This window comes from Trachemys scripta, chromosome 8 (genome assembly GCF_013100865.1).
Source record: "Trachemys scripta elegans isolate TJP31775 chromosome 8, CAS_Tse_1.0, whole genome shotgun sequence".
NCBI lineage: Eukaryota > Metazoa > Chordata > Testudines > Emydidae > Trachemys > Trachemys scripta.
The window spans coordinates 41136340-41159237 of record NC_048305.1 but is presented as its reverse complement, the minus strand read 5'-3'; the positions used below and the strand labels follow the sequence as shown (position 1 = coordinate 41159237).

The 22898-nt window shown below is 46.5% G+C and overlaps 1 protein-coding gene across 1 annotated transcript in view; it reads left to right on the top strand.

The window, feature by feature from the left end:
• Window positions 1-22683, top strand: part of OLFML2B (olfactomedin like 2B) — a 57762-nt gene extending 35079 nt beyond the window's left edge. The window contains exon 4 of the mRNA XM_034778975.1: window positions 22369-22683. Within this exon, the coding sequence (XP_034634866.1) occupies window positions 22369-22683 (315 nt within the window). The remainder of the gene's footprint in view (window positions 1-22368) is intronic.
• Window positions 22684-22898: the final 215 nt, after the last annotated feature.

Below are 22898 nucleotides of genomic sequence, written 5' to 3'. Positions count from 1 at the left end.
ACCAATGGGAGTTGCGGGGGTGGTGCCTGTGGGCGTGAGTGCAGTACACGGAGCCTCCCTGGCCACCCATGTGCCTAGGGGCTGCAGGGACCTGGTGGCCGCTTTCTGAGAGCCACAGTAAGTGCCGCTGGGACCCCGCACCCCCATCCGCATCCCAACTCCCTGCCCCAGCCTGGAGTCCCTTCTCACACCCAAACTCCCTCCCGGAGCCTGCACCTTCACCCCTCCAACAGCCCTAGCCCTAAGCCCCCTTCTGCACCCCAAATCCCTCATCCCCAGCCCCACCCCCTCAGCCAGAGCCCGTACCCCCTCCTGCACCCCAAACCCCTCATCCCTGGCCTCACCCCAGAGCCTACACCCCCAGCCGGACCCCTCACCCCCTTCCTCCCAACCCACTGCCCCAGCCTGGTGAAAGTGAGTGAGGGTGGGGGAGACTGAGTGAGGGAGAGTGAGTGAGCCTCCAAAGTTGCAGGCTTTAAGTGAAAACAGCTGTGCATATCTCTCTATCCATGTTATAGAGGGCAGACAATTTATGAGTTTACCCTGTATTAGCTTTATACAGAGTAAAACAGATTTATTTGGGGTTTGGATCCCATTGGGAACTGGGTGTCTGGGTGCTGGAGGCAGATAACCTGCTAAGCTGTTTTCAGTTAAATCTGCAGCTTTGGGAGTGTCAGGGTTCCCTCCCCACTCTGAACTTTGGGGTACAGATGTGGGGACCCGGATGAAAGACCGCCTAAGCTTATATTCCATCAGCTTAGGTTAAAAACTTTCCCAAAGCACAAATTCCTTTCCTTGTCCTTGGACGGTATTATTGCCACCACCAAGTGATTTAAACAAACATTCAGGGAGGGACCACTTGGAGCCCTATTTCCTCCAAAATATCCCCCAAGCCGCCTCACCCCCTTTCCTGGGGGGGCTTGAGAATAATATACCAATGGATAGGTTAACAAAGTGGGCACAGACCAAATCCTTGGTTTTTAGGACACTGAAAATCAGTCAGGTTCTTAAAAGAAGAATTTCATTAAAAAAAAAAAGTAAAAGAATCACACCTGCAAAATCAGGATGGAAGATAACTTTACAGGGTAAATAAAAAGATTTAAAACACAGGATTCCCCTCTAGGCTCAACTTCAAAATGACAAAAACAGGAATAAACCTCCCTCTTACCATAGGGAAAGTTCATAAGCTAAAACAAAAGATAATCTAACACATTTCCTTGCTATTACTTTCAATTTCTGTAATTTTTAGATGTATCAGTTCAGGATCTTTTTAGGAGCTGGGTTACCTGCTTGGTCTCTCTCTTTGTCCCGAGAGGGAACCAACAAAGAGAGTACAAACAAAACCTTCCCCCCCCGCCCTGCCCCAGATTTGAAAGTATCTTCTTTGCCCATTAGTCCTGGTCAGGTGCCAACTAGGTTAATTGAACTGATTAACCCCTTACAGGTAAGTGATTCTGTACTTCTGGCCAGGAGGGATTTATGTTACTGCATACATAAAGGTTGTTACCCTTCCCTTTATATTTATGACAGGGGGCATGGCCTGGACCTGGGACTGTGTTGCAGTAGGCTAGCGTGTTTGGCTCGACAAGGCAGGGTTCTGGAAGTCCCAAGCTGGCAGGGAGAACGGGCTCAGAGGTAATTCCAGCACATCAGGTGACAGTCCCAAGAGGGTCTCTGTGACTGAACCAGTCACTGTGGCGTAGTTGAACAGAATCTGTGCACAGCTGATTGCTTTGAGACACTGGTAGTGATTTTAAGTGAGTTTTAAGTGTGGTGGCTGGAGAACAGACAAAGTGGCTACTGGTTTATTATTTTCTGTTTGTTTATTTTGGGTAAGGGAAATAGAGGCAGGAAAATCAGCAAAATGAGTGACAGTAAGGCTCAGAAGAAGCTAGAACTGCACAGGTTGCAGATTGCTGAGAAGGAAAATTAACATAAAAGACAGATGGAATTAAGAGAAATGGAGATTAATGTGCAATTTTCCCAGGAAAAAGCTGCTCACGAAAGAGCCATGGAAGCCCAAAGGTTAGCACAGCAAGCTGCTCAGGAGGAGAAGGAACGAGAGAGGCAGCAGGCCCTGGAGTTAAGAGACAAACCCAAATTGAGACCCAGAAGCATGAACTGGCTGTAATGGAGTGGAAGAGACAGAACCCTTCAGCAGCTGGCTCCACTTCACCCAAAATCCATAAATGGGAGCGGTTATGTCCACCATATGATGAATCCAGTGATATTGCCGAGTATTTCATCACCTTTGAGAGACTGTGCACTCTCCATGCAATTCCTGAGGATCAAAAGATGACTACTTTCGTTGCAAAATTGAGTGGGAGAGCTCTGGACATATTCAATAAGATGCCTATTACTGATGCTTCAAACTATGGTATATTTAAGGAACTGGTTTTGAAACAGTTTCAGATTATACCTGAAAGCTACAGGGTTAAATTCAGGACCCTTAAAAGGGGAACTGGATTGAGTAATGTGGCTTATGTAAATGAAATGAGAGATTTGTTAGACAAGTGGGTGAGGGGAAAAGGCATTACAAGCTTTGAAGAAATGTGTGATTTGGTTGTTCAGGAACAGTTCCTGAATATGTTCAGTGACGATATAAAACAGGATTTGTGGGACAAAAAGATGGATGCAGTGGGTAAATCAGCTGCAATTAAACATAAACCACTGGCAGAGTGGTACAGGGTTGGTGGAAAACAGAATCACCATTTTACTCCTGGGAAAAAGGAGGCTGGGCGTTCACCTCCCCATTTCCCTGTTACTCGTCCCAAGTCTCTTATACAAGCAGAGGAGCCCAGAAGATGCTATCATTGTAATTCCACTAAGCACCTGAGGAATAAATGTCCTGGGCTGAGTGGGAACAGGCTCCAGATAACACATGAAGCTGCTGCTTTTCAGAGCACAGGGTTATCCCAGGTTACTGCCACTTTCCACACAGGATTTGTAAAGGTTGCTTCTACACAAACAAGCAGTGAGCATATGCATGCTGTTAAGCTTAATGGCAAAGTGCTCCAAGGTTGGAGGGATACCGGTGCAGAGATTTCTGTGGTCAGGAGGGACCTGATCCATGAGAAGGATTTGTTACCAAGAAAAATGGCAGAATTAGAATTGGTGGAAGGTTACAAAGTCCTTGCATCTTTAGCTAAGGTACACAAGGAAACTGGTGATTTGCAGGCTGAACTAACTGTTGCAGCGGTGACACATAATTTTGCACTGTTTCTACTGGGGAATGATTGTTTTGATGTGGCAGAATCTGTCCCAAGGTTGTTGGCAGCAAGAAGGAATCTTGTGCTAAAAGCCCCAGAGGGGAGGGTGAAGTCACAGGGGCTGCTGGGGAAATGGGAGAGTGTCTAATTCCTCTGTAGCAGGGGAAAATGTACCGTTGGGGACAGGGATGGTTGAGACCTGGGGCTCAAGACTGGTCCCTGCGGGAGGGGGTGGATAGAGCCAGCTCCTGTCCCGTGATCATCTCCCTTGGGGAGAGGGATGTTCCACCTGGTAACAGGGGGGCCTTCCCAGCTGCTGACTGCCAGGAAGTTGCAGGTCAGCACGGGACAGGCCCTGCCTTAGGGTGCACAGGGACATGTATCCCGGAAATGAAGTTGGGGTCCTGACAACCACTGCAGTGGGAACAGACCCCAAGGGCTCTGTAGCTGGAAGCAAGCCGAACCTGAGTGAAAGGGCGGAGGGGGGGATTTTGCTGGCCAGTGAAGGGTCTGTCATAGCTGGTAGTTTTGAGCCCACAGCTGGATCAGGGTCACCTTCTCTTTTGGAGGACACAGGGGTGTCTGCCTTGCGGGGAACCCAGAGAGGGAAGTCCATATGGAAGGTGAGGGTGGACAGGAGGGTCTGTCCACCTTTTGTAGGGAGGCATCTGAAATGCCAGACTCCTCACCTGTGGATCAGGTATTAAGGGAAGAATGATGGTCAAATCTCCTGGAGGAAAGAGTCCACCCAGCTGACCTTTTGGGAACAGAGAATGGGGTGACTGAGGGGATCTTACCAATCCAAAGCACTGCATTAAAAGATGTTCCTGCTATGCTTGTAGAAACTAACATTTTCTCTTCAAGGCAGGAGAAGGAAAAACTTTGCATTTGGGAAGCTTCACAAGCTGGTGGGGCCCAACAGAAAGAGATTCCAGATGGAAGGGCCAAGGGCAGGCATGGTTTCAGTGCACCCTTTCCTTCCCAAAACCCCAAACACATACCTGAATTGAGAGCCTTCACCAAAGAGACAGGAGACTCTGTGTCAAAACCCCTACTATGGTACACAAAGGGATTGGAAAATGCAATGGACACTGAACGAGCTAAACTGTGTGAACAGAGCGTGTCCGCCATAGATTTGCTGGTTATTTTGTCTCTTTGGCTACTTCACCTATGGGTCAAGACAAAGGAGTTAATACTAATGGTAAACCCTTTGAAGATGTGTAACATACCAGATCTCTGGAAAAAACTTTTGTTCATGCTAGGGATGGTAACAAGACAGTCCCACAAGCGGGTTGTTTTTCATCTTATACTTGTAAACAGGCTGGAAGCTTGGCACAGCAGCAAAAGCATAACAGGCATACACTGCTGTGTGGAAGGGGAAACTGAGGCACACCGCCTCATGGCATTGGTGGCTAAATGCCAAGAAACCTACACTTTAACAGATATTGCTATCTGCATTCTGTTAGCAATGCTACACCCCAACAAGTTTTTGGGTACCTGGGGACCAGGAACCCAGAACTTTGCAAGAACCCCTATGAATAGCATTATAGTGTTTAATAGTGCTGGATGGGGGTCTGACCAGAGCTGAACTGGAATTTTAAATGTACTGCCTCCACCATGGACGGTGTCCAAGTCTCTGGCTGTAAGTTCAGGAGGAGGACGTGACGTTGCACTCCATATGCTTTATGAAAATATGCTTATGAATGTGAATATAATGTAACTGGAATATGCTTTATGCAAAAGGTCTCTTGTAAGGTATCATTACAAAGCTTATAATCTACTGAGTGCGTTCATCCTATTTGCGTGCATATATCATTCTTGTATCTGAAGTTAGAAATATGAAGTATAACTCTGAGGTCCTATTGTAATTATGCAAAGTGTGGGCCATTAATGGTGGTTTAGAATCTTGATGGCTCCCATTGACTAGGACAATTGGTTGTAAATGGTTTATTTACCTGCAAGCCTTCCTGTGTAGTGTGGGCCATTCCGTGGGTAATGAAGAATGAGGTCTCACAGGGACACGTGACCATGTCACCTGATAATGAAATCCATCTTAAATCTGGTACTTTTCCATTTAGAAAGAGGAGTGGGGACCCAGAGAGACAAAAGATTCCCGCCTTGTGCCAAAACTATAAAAGGAGCAGGACAGAGGGGGCTGCCAGTCATGAGAAAGCCCCTGTTTTCCACCTAAGATAACTGCTGGAACTAACAAGAACTGTACTAGGGGAAAGGATTGGGCCTAGACTAGGAAGGAGTTTAGTCTGTGAAAGAAGCTTATTGGAACATCTCTGAGGGTGAGATATTACCTGTTTCTTTAACTGATTAATCAGTTTCTTTATGTATTAGGCTTAGACTTGCGTGTTTTTGCTTTATTTTGCTTGGTGACTATGTTATTTTCTGTTATTACTGGAAACCACTTAAATCCTACTTTTTATACTTAATAAAATCACTTTTATATATTAGTAAACCCAGAATAAGTGATTAATACCTGGGGGAGCAAACAGTTGTGCATATCTCTCTATCAATGTTATAGAGGGCGGACAATTTATGAGTTTACCCTGTATAAGCTTTATACAGAGTAAAACAGATTTATTTTGGGTTTGGATCCCATTGGGAACTGGGTGTCTGGGTGCTGGAGGCAGGTAACCTGCTAAACCGTTTTCAGTTAAGTCTGCAGCTTTGGGGGCATGGCCCAGACCCTGGGTCTGTGTTGCAGCAGGCTAGCATGTCTGGCTCAACAAGGCGGGGTTCTGGAAGTCCCAAGCTGGCAGGGAAAGTGGGCTCAGAGGTAATTCCAGCACGTCAGGTGACAGTCCCAAGGGGGTCTCTGTGACCAAACCCTTCACACTGTCCATGATTTTTACTAAAAATACCTGTGATTAAATCTTCACCTTACTTCTGGACAGCTTAACCTATAGTTAAGACTGCTTAACATTTTCCATTGTAAGCCCCTCTTTTCAGTAGCTTGTTACTTTTGCAGATTTCAACTATTGGGGGTAAAATTTTCGATACTTACTCTTTGCTTCAGCCTCAATTCTCTTAGTAAGGTTCAGCAAAAATGGTTCAGCTGTTTCCAAGAAAGAGAAAAATTGGTAATTTTGCCCAACATAAATTCTTACAACTGTTTCTTTGAAGAGCTCTAATGTCTTTACACTTTGTCACAGGAAATTTGACAGGGACATAACCCTGGATCAGAGAGATGCCTTTTGCTGTCCTCAGGAAAATCCACTCACACTTGGCAGAGTTAAAAGCCTCTGAAAAATCAACATTTGTATATGCTCAGTAGAGCTTGTTAGAAACTTGCTGCTGAAATCTTGGAACATGCCATCTTCAGTGAGCATGCTCTCATTTCCTTCCCCATAGGGCCGCCTCCTTGGCAGTGGATGGTACACAGGCTAAACAGCAGCCCTGGGCCTAAGGAAAGATGTGCTGGGATCGGAGGAGCCAAGAGAGGCTCTGCTCTAAGTGCTTCTGCTATCTGGTGTTTGTAATTCTGTGCTACCCTAAGAAGCAAGCATCATTCTCTCGAGTTGACAGATGGGGCTACACAAGGTTACTCCCAGCAGAGCTGGCAGTAGAACCCAAGTCTTTAATGTGACAGGTCTAAAGCTCATCCCACCAGCCACATGGCCTCTTAGAATCAATGTACCTAATCCATCCACTTGGCAGTGTTGTCAGTAACCACTAGCCCCCACACCCCTCCAAACCCAGGAATAGAATCCTGATTCACAACAGTCTTCTGCTGGTTAACAACTGGTTGTGTAACCCACTGGGAAAGTGTGTGTCACCCTTTGGGTTACAACTCTTACCTCAAAGGATTAAGGTCTGTGCTGTGGCTCTAACACTGTTGATCCAGGCCATCTGAGAGCGTGAGAATCATCCTGCTCTGGGAGGATGTCACTGAGCTGGCATGCCCTCTCTGGTTTTGTAGTTTCCTTGGGATGGTGTTTTGCCAAAATGGTTTATTTTTATTATTTCTAATTGCCTTTTATTAGGAACTCTTGCTTCCCACAAAATCCAGGAAGTGGCTGAGATGTGCTGGGGGTAAGGAAGGGGTATCTGGTAGGGCATGCTAGTCTCTATTAGTAGTGCCTGAGAGGGTCAAATAATGGCAATGGAGGTACATTATGTCTTGAATTCAGAGTACACCACCTAGGATTTTCACTCTTATCTTAAAAGATAAGCTAAAATCTTTAATTTAAATTTTTTTTAAAGTAGATTTCCCAGTAAATCATTTTCTCTTTCATGCAGTGTAATATTGTTTTGGCCAATAAATTGTGCCTTGCAATTTGCTAAACTGCATTTAGCTTTGTAGCATCAGGTTGTCAGCTCAAATACTGGAGCTTTTCCCCTCCCTCTGTGTCTGGGAGATTAATTCCACATTCTTTTAAATGCAGACCCATCCCAATAGACTTCAAATATGAGCCAGATGCAGTGGATTCACAAAGCCAAAATTCCACATGCAAAGCATTTTGGGAGAACACTGCACAACTCAACCAAGAGGTCAAAAAAGAGGCATTTGAAAATGGTGCATGTGAATATGATATCTTGGGTTACTGAACTGACCACATATGGTGATCTACAAAGGAGGGTAAGGGATATGGATGTTTCTATTTCTATTTGAGATCCCTTCCTCTTAATCTGGTTTGACTTATTCTCTAGATGGGTCATATGAGTTTCCTGCTGAATAGTCAGTATTTAAAAAGGCAGAAATGGCTTGACTGAAAGGGCAGAATTGTGCTCTCACATCACCACTCCACGTTCTGCTTTCCCGATATCTATGAATCTGTTGCTGGGAGAACAGAATATTGGAACATGATCTACATGTGGATAGATGGAGCAGAACTTTGCCCTAGGAGAGGAATCCATCACTCCCTTAGGGTGGGATCTACAGAGAATTCTTTCCTGGGTGTCTGGCTGGTGAGTGTTGCCCACATGCTCAGGATTTAGCTGATCGCCATATTTGGGGTCAGGAAGGAATTTTACTCCAGGGCAGATTGGCAGAGGCCATGGGGGGTTTTCACCTTCCTCTGCAGCGTGGGGCACGGATCTCTTGCTGGAGGATTCTCTGCACCTCGAAGTCTTTAAACCATGATTTGAGGACTTCAGTGGCTCAGACGTAGGTTAGGGGTTGGTTGCGGGAGTGGGTGGTTGAAATTCTGCAGCCTGCGTTGTACAGGAGGTCAGACTAGACCATCATATTGGTCCTTTCTGCCTTTAAGTCTATGAGTAGATACAAAAGGCCAGATTCTGCTGTCAGTTTCCCCTGGAGTAAATCTGAATTCAGAATTTGGCCCAAGAGGTGTATGGAGTTAATTTAGTTTGGGGGAAATTATATGACCAAATTCCTCTCTGTTACATCCATGCAACCCTGCTGAATTTGTCTCAGAATTCCCAACTCCCTACACCTTCTCACCCCCCAGATCATACAGTTAGAAACACCAGGATAGTTAATCAACTGAAAAAAAAAGTATCATCTCCCCATATAATACTAACAGAAATGTACATAGCACCTTTCATCCAAAGACCCCAAAGTACTTGGCAAATGTACAAACTGCTGTGCACACTATGGGAAAAATTCTCTTCTCTGACCACAATGCATATGCCTATTTTCTGCTCTGCACTCATTCTGTACCTGGAATTTTCACTGACGTCAATACAACCAGTGCAACATACACAATAGATATCTGCACTGTGAATCAGAGTGGAGAAATTTGCACAGCACATACAGGGAAGACAACTCATCACTGAAGCACATCCACTTCTTGGTCGGATGCAGTAGCTTTTAAACAGGTTACAGCAGAACTATACAGAAGTCCAGGTCAGAGAGTGAGGTAATCTTTTAACAAGGAAAACACAAATATTTCCTTTTGAAGCTCTCATATACTAATGAATGTGTGTACCAAGGTACTGGTCTCATGAACTGATGGCTTCAGAGGGAAGTACAGCAGAGGCTGTGCAGGAAAATGTAAATAAATGAGAGGTTAAAGCTTTTTTTGTAATGATAAAGTTAACTATTAATTACTTGCAAACTTCTTTTCCAACAATAGGTGGCACCACACTTTTAATTAAGTACCTTATTTGTCTTGACTGGCTGCCCTATTGTTGGTATAGAAAGAGGCGGTTCCAGCTGGTGGCTTGTTTGATCACTCTGTGTGTTGCAGTGACCTGTGGTATATCATTTAACACAATTTCTCAAAATAAGCAAGTAGTGGCAGTGGTTTCAGGCTGCTCTTTTGCAGGAGAAGAAATTGTACTGGCCATGTCACTAACTGAAATTCAGAAGAATTTAACAGAATTTGAATCTCGGGTCTCTTCGAAGAACATAAGAACGGCCATACTGGGTCAGACCAAAGGTCCATCTAGCCCAGTATCCTGTCTTCCGACAGAGGCCCTATGCCAGGTGCCCCAGAGGGAATGAACAGAACAGGTAATCATCAAGTGATCCATCCCCTGTTGCCCATTCCCAGCTTCTGGCAACCAGAAGCTAGGGACACCATCCCTGCCCATCCTGGCTAATAGCCATTGATGGATCTATCCTCCATGAATTTATCTAGTTCTTTTTTGAACCCTGTTATAGTCCTAGCCTCTGGCAAAGAGTTCCACAGGTTGACTGTGCGTTGTGTGAAGAAATACTGCCTTTTCTTTGTTTTAAATCTGCTGCCTATTAATTTCATTTGGTGACTCCTAGTTCTTGTGTTATGAGAAGAAGTAAATAACACTTCCTTGTTTACTTTCTCCACACCAGTCATGATTTTATAGACCTCTATCATATCCCCCCTTAGTCGTCTCTTTTCCAAGCTGAAAAGTCCCAGTCTTATTAATCTCTCCTCATATGGCAGCCGTTCCATGCTCCTAATCATTTTTGTTGCCCTTTTCTATACCTTTTTGAATTCCAATATATCTATTTTGAGATGGGTCAACCACATCTGCATGCAGTATTCAAGAGGTGAGCATAGCTTGGATTTATATAGCAGCAATATAATATTTTCTGTCTTATTATTTATCCCTTTCTTAATGATTCCCAATATTCTGTTCACTTTTTTGACTGCCGCTGCACATTGAGTGAATGTTTTCAGAGAACTATCCACAATGACTCCAAGATCTTGTTCTTGAGTGGTTACAGCTAATTTACACCCCATCATTTTGTATATATAGTTGGGATTATGTTTTCCAATGTGCATTACTTTGTGTTTAGCAACATTGAATTTCATCTGCCATTTTGTTGCCCAGTCACCCAGTTTTATGAGATCCCTTTGTAGTGCTTCACAGTCTACTTTGGACTTAACTTGGACATTGCTTACCCTGGATGGTAGTTTACAGGATGATCTTCTCTGGAGGGAGGAACCCCAAAAAAATCTTTGCAGAACCTACACACACAGAGCCTGAACTTCCTGATCCAGCCCACTCAGTTATGGTGTCATGGACTTAGCAATGGCTGACTCTTTAGGTTGCAACAGTGAGAGTGTGTCTGACTGCAAAATGTCTCAGCTTCCATGAAGTCAGAGTTAGTCCTGTGCAGTTGGGTGTGGTCTTAGAGGAGTTAGATATGTTAATTGTAGATGGCTGTAAGTGGGAAGGGGAAGGAAATTTGTTTTGGTGGTGAAGAGTCTGTGGGTGTTAAATTTTGGTGGAGGACATGTGACCCGAGGTCCCTTCCAGCCTTGAGATTTCTTGGCAAGTTCCTGGAGTTTTATGATTACATTGATAATAGAAAATACACACTAGCAACCTTCATTCTAGGAGTGTGTGTGTGTGTGTAGTTAGGCCCACATTCTGTCTGATTCTGCAACTGGCATGTAAAAAAAGGCACTAAGGGTATTCTGCCTGTCATAACTATACAGGGAATCCCCCCTGGCCAGAGACTCCAAAATCCTTTTACCTGTAAAGGGTTAAGAAGCTCAGGTAACCTGGCTGACACCTGACCCAAAGGACCAATAAGGGGACAAGATACTTTCAAATCTTGGTGGGGGGAAGGCTTTTGTTTGTGCTCTTTGTTTTGGTGGTTATTCGCTCTTGGGATTGAGAGGGACCAGACATCAATCCAGGCTCTCCAAATCTTTCTGAACAAGTCTCTCATATTTCAAACTTGTAAGTAAACAGCCAGGCAAGGCATGTTAGTTTTTATCTTTGTTTTCTCAACTTGTAAATGTACCTTTTTGCTAGAGTGTTTATCTGTTTGCTGTAACTTTGAACCGAAGGCTAGAGGGGATTCCTCTGGGCTCTTTAAGTTTGATTACCCTGTAAAGTTATTTTCCATCCTGATTTTACAGAGATGATTTTTACCTTTTTCTTTAATTAAAAGCCTTCTTTTTAAGAACCTGATTGATTTTTCCTTGTTTTTAGATCCAAGGGGTTTGGATCTTGATCCACCAGCAGTTGGTGGGAGAAAGGAGGGGGATGGTTAATTTCTCCTTGTTTTAAGATCCAACGGGTTTGGATCTGTATTCACCAGGGAATCGGTGAAGAGTCTCTCAAGGCTACCCAGGAAGGGAATTAGCACTTTGGGAGTGGTGGCAGCGGACCAGATCTAAGCTGGTAGTTAAGCTTAGAAGTTTCATGCAGGCCCCCACCTTTGTACCCTAAAGTTCAGAGTGGGGAAGCAGCCTTGACACTGCCACTCTTACCCATCCTGAATAATACCTTATTCTACTGGCTTTCCCATTGCTTTAACTGGGCCTGTGTGTGTAATAAGGTTGTACCCAAGGTGAACAAAGGTGGCAGAATTGAGCCCATAGGTTGTAAAATGCTGTAGGATCTTTCTGGATGAAAAGCACTATAGAACAGCAAGGTATTATCTGGGTTTATTGATTGTGTTTCGATAGCAGTTAGGAACTCCAGTCAAGGATGAGTGTTCCATTTTGTAAAAAGCAACAGAGGGTCCTGTGGCACCTTTGAGACTAACAGAAGTATTGGGAGCATAAGCTTTCGTGGGTAAGAACCTCACTTCTTCAGATGCAAGTAATGGAAATCTCTAAAATCCTACCTGCCACATGGGGCCACAACAGGGGTACCCCTAACTCACCCAGCAATATCGTCAATTTATCCAGCTACACACTCAACCCAGCAGAAGAGTCTGTCCTATCTCGGGGACTCTCCTTTTGCCCCAGCACCCCCACGAACATGATACAGTTCTGTGGTGATCTGGAAGCCTACTTTCACCGCCTCCGACTCAAAGAATACTTTCATGATAACACTGAACAGCGCACTGATACACAGATACCCTCCCACCAACAACACAGGAAGAAGAACTCCACATGGACTCCTCCTGAGGGTCGAAATGACAGTCTGGACCTATACATAGAATGCTTCCGCCGACGTGCACAGGCAGAAATTGTGGAAAAACAACATCGCTTGCCTCATAACCTAAGTCGTGCAGAACGCAATGCCATCCACAGCCTCAGAAACCACCCTGACATTATCATCAAAGAGGCTGATAAAGGAGGTGCTGTTGTCGTCATGAACAGGTCTGACTACCAGAAGGAGGCTGCCAGACAACTCTCCAATACCCAGTTCTACAGGCCGCTTTCCTCAGATCCCACTGAGGAATACACTAAGAAACTACACCATCTACTCAGGACACTCCCTACACTAACACAGGAACAAATCAACATACCCTTAGAGCCCCGACCGGGGTTATTCTATCTACTACCTAAGATCCACAAACCTGGAAATCCTGGACGCCCCATCATCTCGGGCATTGGCACTCTCACTGAAGGACTGTCTGGATACATGGACTCCCTACTCAGACCCTACGCCACCAGCACTCCCAGCTATCTCCGTGACACCACAGATTTCCTGAGGAAACTACAATGCATTGGTGACCTCCCAGAAAACACCATCCTAGCCACCATGGATGTAGAGGCTCTCTACACTAACATCCCACATACAGATGGAATACAAGCTGTCAGGAACAGTATCCCTGATGATGACACAGCACAACTTATTGCTGAGCTCTGTGACTTTATCCTCACGCACAATTATTTCAAATTTGGTGACAATATATACCTCCAGACCAGTGGCACCGCTATGGGCACCCGCATGGCCCCACAATATGCCAACATTTTTATGGCTGACCTGGAACAACGCTTCCTCAGCTCCTGTCCAGTCATGCCCCTTCTCTACCTACGCTATATTGATGACATCTTCATCATCTGGACCCATGGGAAGGAGGCCCTGGAAGAATTCCACCATGCTTTCAACAGCTTCCACCCCACCATCAACCTCAGCCTGGACCAATCTACACAGGAGGTCCACTTCCTGGACACCACCGTACAAATAAGCGATGGCCACATTAACACCACCCTATACCGAAAACCAACCGACCGCTACGCCTACCTTCATGCCTCCAGCTTCCACCCCGGTCACACCACACGATCCATCGTCTACAGCCAAGCACTGAGGTACAATCGCATCTGCTCCAACCCCTCAGACAGAGACCAACACCTACAAGATCTTCACCAAGCATTCTCAAAACTACGATACCCACACAAGGAAATAAAGAAACAAATCAACAGAGCCAGACGTGTACCCAGAAGCCTCCTGCTACAAGACAGGCCCAGAAGAGAAACCAACAGAACTCCACTGGCCATCACCTACAGTCCTCAGCTTAAACCTCTCCAACGCATCATCAGTGATCTACAACCCATCCTGGACAATGATCCCTCACTTTCACAGACCTTGGGAGGCAGGCCAGTCCTCGCCCACAGACAACCTGCCAACCTTAAGCATATTCTCACCAGCAACCACGCACCGCACCATAACAACTCTAACTCAGGAACCAACCCATGCAACAAACCTCGATGCCTACTCTGCCCACATATCTACACCAGCAACACCATCACTGGACCTAACCAGATCAGCTACAACATCACCGGCTCATTCACCTGCACGTCCACTAATGTTATATATGCCATCATATGCCAGCAATGCCCCTCTGCTATGTACATTGGCCAAACTGGACAGTCACTACGCAAGAGGATAAATGGACACAAGTCAGATATCAGGAATGGCAATATACAAAAACCTGTAGGAGAACACTTCAACCTCCCTGGCCACACAATAGCAGATGTAAAGGTTGCCATCTTACAGCAAAAAAACTTCAGGACCAGACTCCAAAGAGAAACTGCTGAGATCCAGTTCATTTGCAAATTTGACACCATCAGATCAGGATTAAACAAAGACTGTGAATGGCTATCCAACTACAGAAACAGTTTCTCCTCCCTTGGTGTTCACACCTCAACTGCTAGCAGAGCACCTCACCCTCCCTGATTGAACTAACCTCGTTATCTCCACACTGATATATACCTGCCTCTAGAGATTTCCATTACTTGCATCTGAAGAAGTGAGGTTCTTACCCACGAAAGCTTATGCTCCCAATACTTCTGTTAGTCTCAAAGGTGCCACAGGACCCTCTGTTGCTTTTTACAGATTCAGACTAACACGGCTACCCCTCTGATACTTGTTCCATTTTGGACAGACAAGTAACAAAGAAGAGGGTCCTGTCTGTGACTCTATGTTAAGGCTATTACAGTACTTGAGTTCACACTTGATACTCGGTTGGTGAAATATAAGTATAGAACACACAACCACTTTGGGGTTTGTGCCCTGGTTTGTGACAGTCTGCCCTGACGTTGGCACCCACGTTCATGAGCCACTGCAGACAGCCTAACACTGGAGTAGTCGTGGCGGGATTTACATGCCATGGGTCAGTTGGCTTTATCAATCATAACCCAGTGCTGTTAAAAGTTTAAACTTGATATTGAGAATTTATATGTCATATGATGGGTTTCAGACAAAAGACCTCGAACAGCTATGCTTGCAGAGGGGAATATCCTTTTAAAGGAAAACCCCAGATAAGGAACTGAGAGCTTTGCTCATAAGTTTTGAAAAGGCATCTAAGGACTTTCCTGCCCCAGAAGCCCTAGAAGCCACTGCAGTGTTAGCATTTATATAGCAATTTGAAAAGTATTTATAGTTATTACTGTTCCGTGTACTGAGAGTTAGGTATACCTTGGTACCTGCTGTATGTCACTGACCAAAGGCTGGTCCTGTAGAGAGTTGCCTCTGTAATTGTTATCATGTCTGCTTACTGTGCTGCTGATCCCCTGGTGTACACTGCCCCTCCATGCCAATGTACATCCCTTGCCCCCTCCAGGTCCCCCTAATAGCTGCATGATACCATTGTGCACACACCACAAGCCAGCTGCCCACACCATCCAAAATGCATCCCTGTCATTGCAGTACTTTCCAGCTGAATGCCTTCTCCAAGGGCACGCACACCCCAGTCTGTTAATGTCACTCATACCAACCAGTATGACATTTATCCTGGGCAAAATAATGGAACAGCTGATACAGGTCTTTACATTTCCACCTTTTAGCTCTTTACCATTAATACCAATCAAATGGGTCTTGTCAAATAAACTTGATATCATGCTTTGACAAGATCACAGGTCTTGTTTAAAAATGGAAACTCTGCTGACATAATATAGTTTGGCTTCTATTGGGCATTTGACTTAGTACCACACAACATTCTGCTGAAAAACTCACTATATAAACAAGAAAGCATTAAATTGCTGCTGGTAAGATTTGCTGCTGACAGAAAGCTTGTTGGAGTTGGTGAATAATGATGAGTCCAAGTCACAGATACACAGTGAACTGGATTGCTTTGTTGGGTGTGTGCAGTCAAACGTGTTTTAATACAGCCAAATGCAAGGTCATACATACATCCAGAGACAAAGAATTCAGGCCATACCTACAGAACGAGGGACTGTGTCCTGGGAAGGACATAGGGGGCATGATGGAAATCAGCTGAACATGAACTCACAGTGCCTAAAAAGGTTGCCTAGTTGAGAACCACCTCACTCTGAGCTGTATGGCCACAGCTGGGACCAGCAGAAGTGCTTGAGCTGGAGTCCTGTTGGTAGGGACAAGTGGGATTCTGGCAGTGTGTTCTCTGGGAAGGCCCACACCTCCCCGATCTGAAGTAGCCGCAGTTTGGATCTACAAGATGCTTTGCAAGGCCCACCATCTATCCCAGGAATGTGAAAACTTATGAGGAGCAGGGATTGCAAAGGTGAGAAATTGCAGGGGGGAGTGGGATTTGACAGCTAGGACGTAGCATGGACAGGCTCCCTTCAGCAGTTTGATAAATCTAATAATTAAATAACCAACTGAATGCAGGCTCCCAGGGTGATGTTGCAGCAAGAAAGGCTAACATGGTACTTAGACATATAAGCAAACAGCTAGCAAGTAAGAGCAAGAAGGTTACATTAAATAAATGTGGAGGTGTGAGACCATTTCTGGATCCTGTGTCCATTTCTGGGGTCCACACTTCAAAAAGGATTTTGAAAAATTGAAAGTTCAAAGAAGGGCTCCAAAAATGAATCCAGGACTGGAACCGGCCTTTCAGTCCTGCTGTGAGGAGCTCTTACTAAAGAAGTAACAAAGAGAAGGTCAAGAGGTGACTTGTTTATGATCTGTAAGTATCAACACACAGAGGAGATACCTGATATCAGAAGGCTTTTTATTCTAGCAGCCAAAGGCATAATAAATTCCAATGGCTGGACACTGAAGCCAGCCAATTTCAAAAAGGAAATAAGGTGTAAACTTTTTAACAGGGGGGATAATTAACCATGGCAATGGATTACCAGTCTGGGGCTTGTTCATCACTTGATGGTGATTTAAATCAAGTTTGGATGGCTCTTTCTACAACTCTGACCCAGACTAGTTTAATCACTAGCTTTTGGGCTCGGTGCATGAATCATTGGATGAGATACTCTGGCATGGGTTATGTGTGGGTGTCCTGGATCCACAGGATCTGTGCTATGCCTCACCTTAACAGTCCCTGGAGGAACCCGTTCAGTGTACCAGACCCCCACAAGGGGTCCAACTCTTCCTTAGACACAGGCCACGCAGCCTCAACCATGGCAGGACTGAGCCTCTGGGCTCAAGCACTCGTTTCACACTAGGAGTGCTGCCCAGCGAGTCCCACTGAGCTACACTCCTGGTCAGAGATGTGTAAACTGTTCAGGGACCCATGCACCTCAGCAAGTATTTGCGGTGACACCCGGAAGCCTTTTCAAACACAGAGTCATTTTTATTAGTCAACTGGATATAACCTCAGAAAGTCCTCGTGTTAGCAGAGAGACGCAACCATTAAGACACAGTCCATCCTGCTCAAGCTAGTGCTCTACTCAGCTAGGCTGCTGTGGAATCCATGTCTGTCCCTCTCCGTCTGTTTCTTTGTCAGTCCTAAGTGAGAGCTGCTGAGTCTCTCCAAAAGCCAATGTTTATCCCAGATATCTGACACCCTTTGGTCCAGTCTCATCCTCCTGCAGACTCATGCTGAGTTCATAGAATCATAGAATATTAGGGTTGGAAAAGACCTCAGGAGGTCATCTAGTCCAACCGCCTGCTCAAAGCAGGACCAACACCAACTAACTCATCCCAGCCAGGGCTTTGTCAAGCCAGGCCTTAAAAACCTTTAAAGATGGAGATTCTTCCACCTGCCTAGGTGACTCATTCCAGTGCTTCACCACCCTCCTAGTGAAATAGTGTTTCCTAATATCCAACCTAGACCTCCCCCATTGCAACTTGAGACCATTGCTTCTTGTTCTGTCATCTTCCACCACTGAGAACAGCCAAGCTTCCTCCTCTTTGGAATCCCTCTTCAGATAGTTGAAAGCTGCTATCAAATCCCCCCCTCACTCTTCTCTTGTGAGGACTAAACAAGCCCAGTTCCCTCAGCCTCTCCTTGTAAGTCATGATCATTTTCGTTGCCCTCTGGTGGGCTCTCTCCAATTTGTCCACATCCCTTCTGTAGTGGGGGGACCAAAACTGGACACAATACTCCAGATGTGGCCTCACCAGTGCTGAACAGAGGGGAATAATCACTTCCCTCGATCAGCTGGCAGTGCTCCTACTAATGTTCACATGAGTTCACATGATTCAGCTGCCAGTTTCCAATTGGCAGGGGTCAGTTGTACAGTCCCGTTGTCTTTCTGGATCCTCCATTGATTTTGGTCTGTTTCAGCCAAACCTTTCTTGACCCATTTATACCATCCCTGACAGATCTGAGACATGCACACTTCATGTCTCCTGCTCTGCCCAGGGAGCATGTAACCCTTTTGCACCCACTAGCAATCCCTAGTCAAGTCGCACGTGCATATCAAGTAGGTCACACCATACACATCATTCATTAAACATATTACAGAAAATTCCCACTTTGTCACAGCGGGAGGTGAGACTGGGTGGTCATTATAGATCCTTCTGCCCAGGGACGGCTCTAGGCACCAGCAAAGCAAGCAGTTGCTTGGGGCGGCACATTTGCAGGGGCGCAAGAATCCAGCATGGGAGCTGAGAATCAACAGGGGGCCCTGGGAGCTGTAGTTCCTTGGTTAGCTCCCTGCCTATAGAGCCAGTCCTGGAGCAGGGAAAGAACTGCATTTCCCAGCATTCCCTTGGCCGCTAGTAACAGGAAAGGGAGGGAGAAGGAGTATGGAACTGAAACCTGCAGCTTGCTGTGAGTGGTAGGGACAGAGCCAGCTCTAGGTTTTTTTGCTGCCCCCCACCCCAGCCCTGGGCTCCCCCCACACCCTTGTGTTGCCCCAGCCCTGGACTCTACCCCGCCCACACCCCCTGCTGCCCCAGCTCTGGCCCCCACCCGCACCTCCTGCTACCCCAGCCCTGGGCTCTCCCACAAAGAAAAAATTGGGTGGACTAAATGGACAGTGCACCTCTCTATCTGAAGCCTAGCAAGGGAGGTACGTGGATACCACTAGAATTTAAAATAAAAAGTAAGGGAGGGGAGGCTCTGGACCTGGACAGCTTTAGATACAGTACCAGGCACGTAGGAGGATTTCCATTTCTGAGCCATGGAAGCAGAAATTGACCTTTCTTTTCCAGATTTAGCTAATATTCAGAGAGGGAATCTAGCACCTGCCTTCCAGATTTGAACACCCTCAAAATTCAGGAGTGCTCAAGCTCAATTTGGGCAGCTGTTACTTCATTTCTCCCAAATCAAATATACAGATCCACTGTAACTTGCTGTAGAAAAAGTAGAATAAATTGAGCAAGAAATGCTTCCCAGTGGTTATTAGGACTGGAATTGCTATTTTCAACAGCTATTGCTTTTTATTTTTTTAAGTTTTATTTGTTTAAAAGGAAGACAGTGATAGTGCATTGGCAAATTCCCCATAGAAACAAAGAATGGAACAAAAGAATAATAAAGGCACCTCAACTTTTCCTCATTTATGGAGGACAGTATTATAACATGCATCCAGATATCCTTCAATCACACAAGCTGAAAATTGTTCCACTTTACTGCAGTTCTGTAGCCATATGGGAACCAATCCTGTCTGTGTTCTGTGCACATCAAAAATTCCTGCTGAATGACCCGCCCTGGGAGCGAGTTACCAGTGATCCAGGAACTAGGGCCCAAGATCCACCAGTCTGTGTTCTGGGCAGTGGAGGATGATGTGTCCTGTTTTCTGCCAGTTTCATAGCTGATAAAATGTAATTAGACAATGAAGCAGTTCAGTTCTTTGGCAGGATCTGTGCCCCAGGTCCTTCTGAGTATGGGAGCATGTATGGTGACAGAGGCATGGAAGAGGCAGAGCAGGTGCATGACAGTCATAGCATCAAGGCAATCTAGTACAATCTTGGAGTTTTAGTCAACAAACTTGGCAATTTGAAGGAACTCACACAGAGATCAAAAATAGCAGTACTCATAAGGGGCTTCAGAGCAGTGGAAGGACTGCTGTGTATCCAGCATCGTCAGAGCTGGGAGCTCCATGTCTGCCTGGCACCGGACCTGAGAGGCAGTGCTGTGTCAAACTCCAAAGTTAACCTAAGGAAACATTGGTTGTACACATGCACATCAGTGTGTGCAAAGTGTCAGCAGGAAGCCACTGTTGTCAGTGTGCACAGGGCAAAATGCCAGGCAGGGTTTACAGAACCTCCATTGATTTCAGTGAGCGTTTTGCCTGAGTAGGGACTTACGGTATGAATGCAGGATTTTACCCATAGACTGTACAATGCAGGGAGATGAAAGTGGCATTGAATCCAGAAACCAGAACTTCTATCACATGTAACCACAGGGACCCCACCATGGGGCAACAGGGCTCAGGCCAGGGACCTTCAGCTCCTCAACACAGACCTGTGCCATTTGAGCCAAAGGAGTGTGTTATCCTGTGTGTGGCCTAGCCACTAGCGGAGGACGTGACACAATCGTGACACAGCTGTCTGCTAGATAGCAGTGGGATGTTAGAGATCAGGAGTTCTGGGTTGTGTTCTGACTTGGGGAGAGGGAGTGTTGTCCAGTGGTTAGAGCTGTGGTTACAGTCAGGATAGCTATCTTAGATCTGGCATGTTCATTCTGCAAGACATTGTACCTAAGCGAATGAGACTTGGTCTGCCATATTAGAGAATGGGATTCTGCTCCCTGCAGCAACCTTGTGCTCAGTCAATAGGGGAAATAATACTTGCCACTGACCTGGAGTCTATGGCAGGGGTTGGCAACCTACGGCACACAAGCCGATTTTGAGTGGCATGTGCTGCCTGCCGTGGTCCCGACCCCCAGCCCCACTCAGCCCCCCTGCCCTCTGTAGAGGAGGCAGAGAAGAGGTAGGGATGGGACCATGGGGAAGCAGGTGGAACAGGGCATATCCCTTCCAGCCCCCTGCCATAAGCCGCTCAGGGCAGGGGGCTGGGAGCATCCCCATGAGCCAAGCACCCCAGCCCTCTGCCCTGACCTCGGAACTCCCCCCCACACCCAGCCTTCTGCTCTGCACCCCCCCACACATACCCAGCCCTCTGCCCTGACCCCTGAACCTCCCCCCCAGGTCTGGGGGCCCAGCTGCCAGCCCCTTGCCAGCTGGCGTCCCGGCCGCAGGCCCCGCTCAGCCCGCTGCTGGCCTAGGTGAACAGAACCCCAGGCTGGCAGTGGGCTGAGCAGGCTGGCGGTGTAAGATCAGCATTTTAATATAATTTTAAATTAAGCTTCTTAAACATTTTGAAAACCTTGTTTACTTTACATATAATAGTTTAGTTATATAATATAGACTTATAGAGCGAGACCTTCTAAAAAACGTTAAAATGTATTACCGGCACGCGAAACCTTAAATTAAAGTGAATAAATGAAGACTAGGCACACCACTTCTGAAAGGTTGCCTACCCCTGGTCTATGGCCATGCTTGGTAGTAAGGGCTTGAAGTGGGTAGCGATGTGCACACTGGAAGAACAGACTTTAGAACTTATGGCCTCCTGGCTCCCAGCCCAGGGCCTTTTCCCCTAAAACAATGGTTTTCCACCTGAGGTCCACAGACCCCTGCAGGTCCACAGACTATGTCTAAGATTTCCAAAGCACCTCCATTCAAAATTTCTTAGGGGTCCGGAAATGAAAAAAGGTTGAAAACCACTGCACTAAGTCAAAGGGCACTTTGAGGGCAAGTCTCAGTCTCTCTCTGTAGAGCATCACCCGGCCCGGTGGTGCTGCAGGATGGGTCAGGGGCCTGCCTATAATGATATGCTTTAGCACTAGATGTGTCTGTGCTGTATTAAAAGTTCCAGAAAGGGGAGTGGTCATGGGTGGTGCGTGAACCACTGGCTGGGGGAGGCTAGCCCCTAGCCCCGCCCCTTCCACCCGCTTCTCCCACTGTGGTCACTGGACCTTGCCCCAGGCTAGCACCCCCAGTCCTGGAGCACTGGGAGGGAACCTAGGCAGGGTGGCCCTACCAGCCCCTGGAGCCAGGCCGCAGAGCGAAAGCAGGAGCCCTGGGGGCGGAGAATGGGTGGGACCACGCCTGGCTGTTTGGGGAGGCATAGCCTCCCCAGCCTATGGTACCCGCTGCCCAAGGGAGTGGTCTCTCAGAGAGACTAGAGATGAAAGTGGCTTGTTTTGTCTAGGGCTTCTTGTTCTCTCTATGTGGCCGCTAATTAAGAACAATAGGAAGTCCCCTCTTCTCACCCCAGAAAGGGGTCCGGAAGAATAATTAGGCAGCAGATCTCTGTCTAGTGAAGGCATTTCTAACTGTCAAGGTGTGCCATTCAGGCTAGCAATAATGCAAGCTCCAAGCATGTTGTGACCAAGGGCCTGAATTTGGAAAGTGCCGGTGGCAGTAAAATCACAGCTCTCTCTTTCTCTCTCTCAATTTCCTAGGAAGTATCCAGAAACCTCACCAGAAAGAACATGGATGCAACAGGGAACGTGGATGCAATTTGGAGTGAGCCAAACACAAGGGACAAGGAAAACTGTTCCAGCAGTATCCCCAACAGCCTCCCTGACATCCGGAGCTCCCTGCAGAGGGATGCTGCAGCTGTGTACACCCACATTGAGGTAAGGCCAGCTGCCTTCTCCTGGCTACACATGGAAGTCCCAGGAGCCCCATTCCAGTTCAAGAGCACTCAGTGTCACTGGTGCAGGCAATGCTCAGCAGTAGGACTGGCAAAAGGTGTTGAGAGAGAAATGTACTAGAGCTGCAGGGTTAACTCTGAACATCAGGGTTGCAAGTTGGTGGACTTAGGCCTCCTCACATGGCAATATGTGATGGGAGTTGCATCCCCTCGTTATTCTGGTGCCTGTAGGTGGCAGGGCAGAACAGCTGCTTCCCCACAGAGCCCCCCTCCTCTGCCTCCACACACCAGGCATGGCCTTGAATGGGGCACATCTTGTCCAGGCTCGGGTTCCTT